Source organism: Cyclopterus lumpus, chromosome 16 (assembly GCF_009769545.1).
Source record: "Cyclopterus lumpus isolate fCycLum1 chromosome 16, fCycLum1.pri, whole genome shotgun sequence".
Classification (NCBI taxonomy): Eukaryota; Metazoa; Chordata; class Actinopteri; order Perciformes; family Cyclopteridae; genus Cyclopterus; species Cyclopterus lumpus.
The window spans coordinates 2,494,862-2,505,536 of NC_046981.1; the positions used below are offsets into that span (position 1 = coordinate 2,494,862).

Consider the following 10,675-nt stretch of genomic DNA (forward strand, 5'->3'; position numbering starts at 1 on the left):
AAGGAAGGAACTTAAGAATGAAGGAAGGAAGGAAGGAAGGAAGAAAGGAACTTAAGAATGAAGGAAGGAAGGAACTTAAGAATGAGGAAGGAAGGAACTTAAGAATGAGGAAGGAAGGAACTTAAGAATGAGGAAGGAAGGAACTTAAGAATGAAGAATGAGGAAGGAAGGAACTTAAGAAAGAAGAATCTGCCTGTTAAGGCCTCAGGTTGAACAGACTTGATCCTCCAGAGACCCGATACATCGTCACAGGTGCTAAAGTTCCCTCTTCATAAGAAAAGCAGACTTCGGAGGAACGCGAGCGGGCCCCCGCTATCCCATAATGCTTTTTGCCTGGACTCAAAGTGACTCATTGCACCCGTCTGCCTCAGGATGAAGAGGGGATCCGCAGGGCCGTCTGGGAGAAGAACGCTCGTATGATCGAGGCCCACAACCAGGAGGCGGCGCTGGGCCTCCACTCCTACGAGCTGGGGATGAACCACCTGGGCGACATGGTGAGTCTGAGGCCAGCGTACGCTCTGGACATCATCCACGACGCGCGATGCTTCAGATAGCGTGGTTTTATTTAAACATCTATGCTCCTAGAAGTCTATTTCTGGGTGATGTCCGACGTGTAGAACACAAACACGAGCTAATGTGCCTTTGTGACATAAATGTCATGGAGTTAAGGGCACATAAATATCAAGTGACAGCTAAATGCTCGGTAGCCAATGACAGAAATCGGTGCCAGTTTAAAGTTTCGTGTTTTTTAACCACACTGAGGGAAAAAGTGACTTCATTCCACACGACTCCACTATATCTTTAGCAAATAGCTGATTAGATCATTGCTCCGATCACCTTTGACCTCTGAGCCGAGACCCCGTTTCCCCAGCATCGGTCTGAGAAGCAGCTGTTAGCATCTGCAGCGAGAGCCGATGGACCCGCGCGCTCAACGCATTCCTTAGAAGAAGAAAAGAAAAGAAAGCAGCTCCTGAGCGCGTCTGTTCTGCACAGCTGGTGCGACTTCCAGCTGCTCTCAGTCGCTGTGCTCAGATCAGCCGGAGGCGCTCATGACTGACGGTGGGGTTAAAAAGAAAAACAACAACACGTGATGATCTAGATAAATGGCCAATTGCATGTGTAACGTGTAGAAACAGGTGGCCGGGATATGAAGGATGTGTTTTTTTTTTCCTTCTTCTCCATTTTCATCTCGCACTTAAGCGAAATGAAAGAAAGGACCAGATGCTCCGTTTGGTCCGTTAACGATCTCTCAGCTTGCACACCGAGCTACCGTGATTCTGATAAGGATTTTAAAAAGGGTATTATTTTAAACCAGGAGCCTCCTTATCGTCCTCCTCGTCGGCTGCTTCTTTCACGTCATTGTTTCGTACAGTGCGGAAATAAAACAACATTTCCTTTTTGAAGTAAAAACCGCTGAACCCCCCCAAATCCTTTCCCGTATCTTCTTCACCCGTTCTTGACTTAAGTCTAAAAATAAATCCTCTCTACGTCTCTTCTCTCGTTCCCGTGCCAACCCGTTTCTATAACCCACGATTATTCCAGGAAGGAGGTTTTCATACCGCCTGTCGTCACGGTGTTTTTTATTATTTTTTTTGCATTCATTATTTTTGGTAAAATGTGTCTCTGCTCTCCGCAGACGTCCGAGGAAGTGACCGAGAAGATGACCGGCCTGCAGGTCCCGATGAACAGCGAGCGCGGCCTCGCCCCGGCTCTGGACCTCGCGGTGTCCAACCTCCCCAAATCCATCGACTACCGCAAGAAGGGCATGGTGACGCCGGTGAAGGACCAGGTCAGAGGTCACGCAGTTCACTCAAACTGTGTTCACACATTAACCGCCCGTCTCGTTCCCTCCTCCGGTCGGTGAGAACTTCAAGGTTCCTGCACAGTGTCGATATTTGTTTTGTTTGTTTTGACGCGAGCAGAGAGCCCGAGGCCGAAGACGAACTATGTCGGTTGGGTGAAGGTCGGTCCGCTCAACGCCTTCGCCGCCCATACGGATCAGTGCAAAGCGGCTTCCAGAAGCTTTCGCCGTCCCTGCCGCAGATTTGCGACCTAATAAATTCCCATCAAAAGCTCCAGCTACCTTCGAGCAGAGCAGAGGTCTAATCCGACAGAAACACAATGCGCCCATTAGCATCTGTATCAAGACACATCGGGCTTTCAATTAACTGCTGTCATATACCGTGTGTACTGTAATATCATCCAGAGATCCAGCAGTGGGAGGAAGTAGTGTCATACAGGAAGTTAGACTTCTGCATTGGGATTAAAGGACTTGTGTTCTTCACTTCAACTGCAATGGTCTCAAACAGGAAGTTAGACTTCTGCATTGGGATTAAAGGACTTGTGTTCTTCACTTCAACTGCAATGGTCACAAACAGGAAGTTAGACTTCTGCATTGGGATTAAAGGACTTGTGTTCTTCACTTCAACTGCAATGGTCACAAACAGGAAGTTAGACTTCTGCATTGGGATTAAAGGACTTGTGTTCTTCACTTAAACTGCAATGGTCTCAAACAGGAAGTTAGACTTCTGCATTGGGATTAAAGGACTTGTGTTCTTCACTTAAACTGCGATGGTCTCAAACAGGAAGTTAGACTTCTGCATTGGGATTAAAGGACTTGTGTTCTTCACTTAAACTGCAATGGTCTCAAACAGGAAGTTAGACTTCTGCATTGGGATTAAAGGACTTGTGTTCTTCACTTAAACTGCGATGGTCTCAAACAGGAAGTTAGACTTCTGCATTGGGATTAAAGGACTTGTGTTCTTCACTTAAACTGCAATGGTCTCAAACAGGAAGTTAGACTTCTGCATTGGGATTAAAGGACTTGTGTTCTTCACTTAAACTGCGATGGTCTCAAACAGGAAGTTAGACTTCTGCATTGGGATTAAAGGACTTGTGTTCTTCACTTAAACTGCAATGGTCACAAACAGGAAGTTAGACTTCTGCATTGGGATTAAAGGACTTGTGTTCTTCACTTCAACTGCAATGGTCTCAAACAGGAAGTTAGACTTCTGCATTGGGATTAAAGGACTTGTGTTCTTCACTTAAACTGCGATGGTCTCAAACAGGAAGTTAGACTTCTGCATTGGGATTAAAGGACTTGTGTTCTTCACTTAAACTGCAATGATCACAAACAGGAAGTTAAAAGGACTTGTGTTCTTCACTTAAACTGCAATGGTCTCAAACAGGAAGTTAGACTTCTGCATTGGGATTAAAGGACTTGTGTTCTTCACTTAAACTGCAATGGTCACAAACAGGAAGTTAGACTTCTGCATTGGGATTAAAGGACGAGCCGCTCTTCCACTGAGCCACAGCCGCGTTAGTAATGTACTTATTGTAAGCCCCACCACCATGATGTTTTTCCATAAACCTATAGCGTCATAGTTGGGACTTCAAACTGGGCCATGGCCATAAAATAGGGGGGTGGGGGGACCAATGGCTCAGACCACGGCCATCTTCGATATTTAATTTGATTTTGCTTAAAGAATTTATATAGATATATAAAATCTTTAAGGAAAATAAAAAATAAAAATAATTGTACTAATAATAAAAGGCTACACAAAAAACAAATAAATCTGAACGTCAGATGGCTTTAGAAGTAGAACGGGAACTTCTTTTTCATCCATATCGGTCTATGTGGAGGACGTGGTCGCCCCCTGCTGGACGAAAGTCAAACCGCAGCTCTAAACATGATTTAATGGCCATGAATTATGCAGCAGTGTGACGTCACTCACACACAGATGAGAGCCTCCCAGTGGACGGACTGGGAAAGGCACACGCGGTGTGTTTTTCCCTCGAGGCTGATGAGATATTAATGCAGTGTTACGACGCCGTTTTCATCACTGATTAATATGCTAATTATCTTTCCAATGTGGGCTGTAAAATACTCACAATTTACCAAAGGTATGTTTAGATTACCTTTCACTTACTAAAAACCCAAAGACATTCAGTTTACTATCACACAAGACAACAAATTGCTCTAGAACTAAATCTTGTTTTTTATTTCATTTTCTCACTCTATTTTTATTTATTTATTTATTATTATTTAGATAAATGCCTATATATATGTATTTATATACATATAAATATATATATTTATATATACATAAATGTAAAAATATATATATTTATTTATATAAATATATATATATATATATATATATATATATATACATGTACAGATATATATATATATATATATATATATATATATATATATATATATATGCATATGTATTCTTATTCTACACCATCATCCGACCTGTAGCAGGGCCTTGTGCCTGTATCGTTATCATCAAACTCCACCCCCCCTGACCTCTCCTCCCTTTCCATCCTGACAGGGTTCCTGTGGCTCCTGTTGGGCCTTCAGCTCGGCCGGGGCCCTCGAGGGCCAGCTGGCCAAGACGACGGGGAAGCTGCTGGACCTCAGTCCGCAGAACCTGGTGGACTGCGTGACGGAGAACAGCGGCTGCGGAGGGGGATACATGACCAACGCCTTCACGTACGTGCAGGAGAACGAAGGCATCGACTCGGAGGAGACCTACCCGTACGTCGGAGAGGTAAGGAAGCCCCGACGCGAGTTGGAACCATCATTTTAACACGTCCACGTGTCCCGAGACGGAGCTTTAGATGCATTTCCTGCTGCTGTTGGTGTGACTTCCGGTTCTGTGACCATAACACCACCCTCAGGCGAAATTAAGAGACACCTGTGCACCACAATAAATGATGTGCAAAAGAAAAAGGATCATCTTTTTGGACTTTTTCCACCCGGTAATATGGTTTGTCTTACTTTTAAGGATAATCATGCTGCACGTTTAGGAACTACAGTTCCCATGATGCTTTGACAGAAAACCAGAAGACTTGCCCTGTTTCCAGTCTTTGTGCTAAGCTAAGCTAAGCTAAGTGGTTTCATATTGAACATAAAAGCATGAGAGTGGTGTTGATCTTCTCATCTAATTCTCAGGAAGAAAAGTTTATTTTATTTGCACACATTTTAAAACACACAAACAAAAATAAAATAATAAATAATACATCCCAGTGCAGGAAGAGGCATCTAAATAATGTTAAAACATCATAGACAACACAAGAGTGCATGTGACAGTAAGACCGCGAGGTAATGTTTGCTCTTCTTGCCAAAAGATGACCTCAAAAGTTAAGTAGGTTTATATTTTTCATTTTTTACTTGTTTTTCTGCATTTCTACGCATTTTTCTTTGTCGTTCCTTTTTTCTTTGTTTATCCTTTTGGATAAAATGTGTTGCAACGTTCAGGTTCGTGATCGCCGCTCACACAGTTCTTACAATTGATTCGGCAAATATTTCAGCTTGAATTTGCTTTTTTGACATTTTACAGAATACGTAAAATCTTAACCGGGTATATTGAGGATTCATTTGTATTTTTTATTTTTTTTTGCCCTCCTCCTTTGTCTTCAAGAACCAGCCGTGCCGCTACAACTCCTCGGGCATGGCGGCCGAGTGCAAAGGCTTCCAGGAGATCCCGGTGGGCGACGAGCAGGCGCTGGCCAGAGCCGTGTACAAAGTGGGCCCGGTCTCCGTGGGCATCGACGCCGCGCTCGGCACCTTCCAGTTCTACCAGAAAGGTCCGACGTCCGTTTCATGAGTCCGTCCGCTTCTCGTGGAGCGGAGACGAAGTCACGACGTCACCGCGTTGTCGAGTTAAAGACACCGTGCAGTCAAATAACTCGTATTCACAGCACGACGCAGCCAGAAGCTGACGATTTAAAGCCTTTCAGAATTATAGACTTCGGTGTTGGAAAATAAAACTTGATCTTGAACCTGAACTGTGAGCTGAATTGTCAGATTTCCAAAAAAAGGTTCAATAAAATCAAAATAATGTCTCTTCCTCTCTCCAGGTATTTACTACGACCGCAACTGCAACCCAGACGACATCAATCACGCCGTGCTGGCAGTGGGCTTCGGAGTGAACGCCAAGGGGAGGAAATTCTGGATCGTGAAGAACAGGTGAGGTGGGGGAGGGGGCGGGGGGGGGGGGGGGGGGCATCCGGTGGCTCGTCTGGCGGCCTCCTCGGTGACAAACCCTCACGTTTTCTTTCTGTCCATCTCATCTCATCCTTTATTTTAAAATGTCTTTGTCTTTGTCCCTGACAGCTGGAGCGAGAAGTGGGGCAAGCAGGGCTACATCCTGATGGCCCGTAACCGCGGCAACCTCTGCGGCATCGCCAACCTCGCCAGCTACCCCGTCATGTGAGGAGGACGAAGGGAGGGGGGCTTCGCTCGGACTGCGCTGCACACACGCAAAATTTAAATGCACTTGAAAAAAAAATGTACGCAGAGTTCATTCCAAACCCACGGATGTATTATTATAAAAAAAAAAAAAAACGCTTCCAATTTTCGATTTTGTTTTTTTTTGCCGTGGTCAACCGCAAAAAAAACTAAAACAAAATCCCCCGGAGCCCAAAATTCTAAATATGACGTCTGTTGACGGGGTCAATTATTATTACTCGTGAGGCCAGATGCATGCTGGGATTAACACTCCTGCGCATCTTCAGTGCGGGCAACGCAACCTCGGATGCAACCCGTGAAGCTAGACGTGCAATTCTCATTGAACCGAACGGGCGCCATCAAAACCCCGACAAACAATAACAGAGGATTTCATTTTGTGTAGTAGTGATTATGTTTTATTGAATCAACCATACATTTAAAACAAAAGAGAAGATATCAGACACGTTGGGAATGAAGCTCTTCCAGTGATGAAAAGGAAGTCTTGGATTCCCAATGTCCTTGAAGGTGTCCGATGAGGACGTTTGATTCATCTCGAGTTCTTTGAAGCACTTTGAACCCCTGAAGACTCTCAGTTGTATCTCCATGAACAGATGCAGCTCAGTTCCTCGGTTCCTCGGTTCCTCAGTTCCTCTATCTTTGAGTACAGTTTGAGAAGTTTGAATCCACTGTGACAGGAACCATTGCTGGACAATGGGAGCTCCTCCTTTCCTTCCGACGCAGACTCGGTTCCTGTTTTTAAAATCGTACGTTTTATTTCTCTTCTTCTGTTGATCTTGTCGACTTTCTGTTCAACACTTCTGAAGGTTTTCTATGAATAAAAGTTTCATTTTTTGAAGTTAAATGCGTCGTTTGGATTCCTCATTTACGGGGTTTTTTTTTTAAGAAGCCGTAAAAAAACGTTTTAGATGTACGTAGTTAAAGCAAAAAGGTTAAAATCATATACTAAAAGAAATGCATTGTGTTCAGTGAATATGTGTATACTGAACATCCCATAATTATGATCTGAGCCGCCCGCTAGCAGCTAACGGTGCTAACATAGGGTTCAATAATTTCTTTGATTCTGAGAAACTGTTGTTTTTTACAACTTGAAGTGGTTCAGTTCATCCAGTAAAGAACTAAAGGGAGATCCTTTCCATTTTATATATATATATATATATATACTTTTTTTTATAGATATATAGATACACATTTAATTGCAAACAATTCGGTCCAAAGTAAAAAGACACCGCTGTGGTTCAAAGTTAAATTAAATTAAAATATTAAGTTATAAATCCTAACCCTCCGTCAAACTGATTTAACTAATAATAAACTCTTTGTGCTCGTTAGATCCTCCAAACCGAATTATATCTCATGTGTAACCGCTTTCAATTCAATTCAATTCAATTCAGTTTATTTTTTATTATTTATAGCCCAAAATCGCAATCACAAACTCCCCTCAGAGGTTTCACTAGACATAAGTACATTTATTTATCAGGCGTTTGAGTCACTGAATTCATCAAAAAGAGATTTAATCTTAATGTTTTATTTCACTGTTTCTCACATCTGGAACAGGAAGAAATGCTTCTGATACATATCAAAATATCAATAATAGCAATGCTTCATATCGTAGTTTTAATATGAATACAGGAACAAAACGAGGTACAAAATATTTTTATTTGTAGTACTTTGATCAATATTTAGAGTAAATGCTGAGATGTGGAAGTGTACACACACACACACACACACACACACACACACGAGGGTGAAAAATAAAAGAAGTGAAATACACAAAAAGAAAAGTGCATTACAATAGTGAATAGGGGAAGAGATGAAAGCATGTAGATCACCTCTACTTCAGCTGTTGATGATACAGATCTCAGTTTGATCATATTTCTTAGGTTGTGGAGGTTTTGGGGCGCGGTACCAAACGCGTCCTGCAGGTGGTGCCAAACGGCCCAGAAGTCCAACTGATGAAGTCTGTAAACTGTTAGGAGGCTGAAGTCGGGCCAACGTGGCATTGAGTGAGTTCTCTAGCAGACGGTCTGCGTCCTGGAACGTGGCTCGTTGGTCTAGGGGTATGATTCTCGCTTAGGGTGCGAGAGGTCCCGGGTTCAAATCCCGGACGAGCCCACTCTTTTGCTTAAGGTTACTCCTCACTTGGGTCTAAAATAAAGTTATCTTATTCATACTGACTGGTCATCAAACTAGGCTTTCCTTCACTGTCTGTAAGTCACCATGTATGCAACAAATAGAATAGAATAATAAGACAAACGCATAACATCTTCAACAAAAAGAAAATAATATTAAAGTAAATTAAATCGTTTCCAACATTAGATGGAAAATGAAAAACTGAATTTCTTATTCCTTTTGGGTCACACACTAGTGCTACTAATCACAACGTGTTGTTTTAACTCATAACAAAGGACCCGCGGCTACCAAGGTGCATTGTGGGTGCATACGTCTGTAAGCCCACGGCGCTGCACTCGGCTCCTACATTTGTCTTTTATTGCTTCTCTTATACTTATACCTCTTATTTTTTTATTTATTCATCTGTGCTTATTTCCGTCTTTGAGCTGCTGCAACATCTGTGTGTGTGTGTGTGTGTGTGTGTGTGTATGTGTTCCCCAACATATAGATGCATTGTGAGAGTGTATGTGCTCAGTGTGTGTGTGTGTGTGTGTGTGTATAATTCATGGTCTCGTGTAGAAGTTTTTATACAGAAATTTCTCTATAAAAAAAGCTTTATGTTTAAATATGTGGCTAACGTATGGAAACAGATGGTTGCTTTAGTTTTTTGTATTTATTAGTTTTGTATATTGTTTAGGTGCATATGTGAAAAAAGTTAATTACTTAACTTATTTAAGTTTAATTTAATAAAATGTTGAACGTCCGTCTAATACTCTTTTGGTGAATTTAGAATGTTCTGTATATGTTTAATATTCATTTCATTAGTAATCCTCGTCCTTTGGTACAGCTTTAAAATAAATAAATAGTTACTTATTTATATATTCCTGAATGGAAGTTTAAAACATTAGTTTGACGTTTCTGATTATTAATAGATAGTAGAAAATGCTTTCATGTCCAAAACGTGCAGGGAATCGAACCCCCAACCAGGATGAACGTTAACGCTGAAAACTGGAGATGATGGTTTTTTGCAACCGGTAAGAAATGACGTCTTTCTCCAAGAGAGTTTCCTCATCTGAGAGCTCCGTCCAACAAAAACAAGCCCAATCGATGGTTCCAGTTACGATCCAAATGATTTATTTAAAAAGTACGGCAAACACAATTACAAATGGAATCACACTAATAATTACACACAATATATCCCATGGAACAGAGATCCAGGGCCCGCCCCCTGATCGGCTACCAAAGATCTGCTGATCTTCCTCCAGCCTTGTAGCCTTCAAGTCAACCCCCTTCCTCCTCTGCTAGTCCATGGATTGGTCCAGACCTGGTTCTGTGGATCCATGTGAGGTGTCGGTCCACATTCCTGAGCGGTCCTCAGGCCTCAGTGCTTCCTCTCATCGGCTCCATTCTCCAGGCTGTGTCCTTGCTTACATTCACTTATTCAGTGGGTTCTTGATGTTTTCTGGATTCCTTCCACTATCACTTAATAGATCCCATCATTCTAATTGATACATTTGCATATTACACACAGTGTCATTCATTTGATACCACATAATCCATACAGTTCTTTATTTGTGTTGACCCTCCAACTTGTAAACTCTTTGTAATACACGACCTCGATCGCGAGCAGCGCCATTAAACCTCGTTTTCTCCCAGTAAACAGGAAGTGACCGTATGTGGACTGAGGAGGAGGGACGTAGAGACGGCAGGTACGTCTCTGGTGTCGACCTGTCAATCACCCTGTAGCCCCGCCCTAAAGCATACCCTGCTTTATGGTCTGTTTGACTCTAAATTACCATCATTTACTGAATGATTCATGTCGACGCCAAGAACGTGCCGGACACTGCAGGGAATCGAACCCCATCCCAGGAAACCAGGAGGACCATCACCAGTGTCTTCTGCTCGCTTTAGGCTACATGAGGGCAAAGGTCAAGCACAACCTGCATAGCATTTATATGAATGCATAATCGGCCTTTATTTCATTTAATACATGATTAATGTAGTTTTAAACTATTGCCACCTATAGTCAACATGCAGAATAACGTGTAAAAATGTCCATCATCTGTTCAGGTTGTTTAAATGCATGAAATCTCACACACACATTTATGTTGGGGAAACCAAATTAAGGTTGACGTGGGTTAGGCTTGGGGGGTTAGGGGTTAGACGTCTACAGGAGATCTTCAGGCACATCCAGCTTCTCGTCAATACGAGTGGTCTCGTCTGGCGGCCCGGAGGATGTCAGGCCTTGGTCTGAAGAGAAGACTCAGGCAGCTCCTCCTCCTTTGAGAGGGCTGGAGTTAACCTGCT

General features: G+C 42.6%; 1 protein-coding gene and 1 non-coding gene across 2 annotated transcripts in view; both read left to right on the top strand.

The window, feature by feature from the left end:
* The window catches only part of ctsk (cathepsin K), a 12,036-nt gene extending 4,933 nt beyond the window's left edge, over nucleotides 1-7,103 (top strand). The window contains exons 3-8 of the mRNA XM_034553246.1: nucleotides 372-494; nucleotides 1,637-1,789; nucleotides 4,341-4,559; nucleotides 5,433-5,598; nucleotides 5,872-5,980; nucleotides 6,128-7,103. Coding sequence (XP_034409137.1) covers nucleotides 372-494; nucleotides 1,637-1,789; nucleotides 4,341-4,559; nucleotides 5,433-5,598; nucleotides 5,872-5,980; nucleotides 6,128-6,227 — 870 coding nt within the window. The 3' untranslated portion in view covers nucleotides 6,228-7,103. The remainder of the gene's footprint in view (nucleotides 1-371; nucleotides 495-1,636; nucleotides 1,790-4,340; nucleotides 4,560-5,432; nucleotides 5,599-5,871; nucleotides 5,981-6,127) is intronic.
* A 1,196-nt stretch (nucleotides 7,104-8,299) lies between these two features.
* trnap-agg lies at nucleotides 8,300-8,371 on the top strand. The gene has a single exon. It is a non-coding gene; the product is annotated as a tRNA-Pro (tRNA).
* The last annotated feature ends 2,304 nt before the right edge of the window (nucleotides 8,372-10,675 follow it).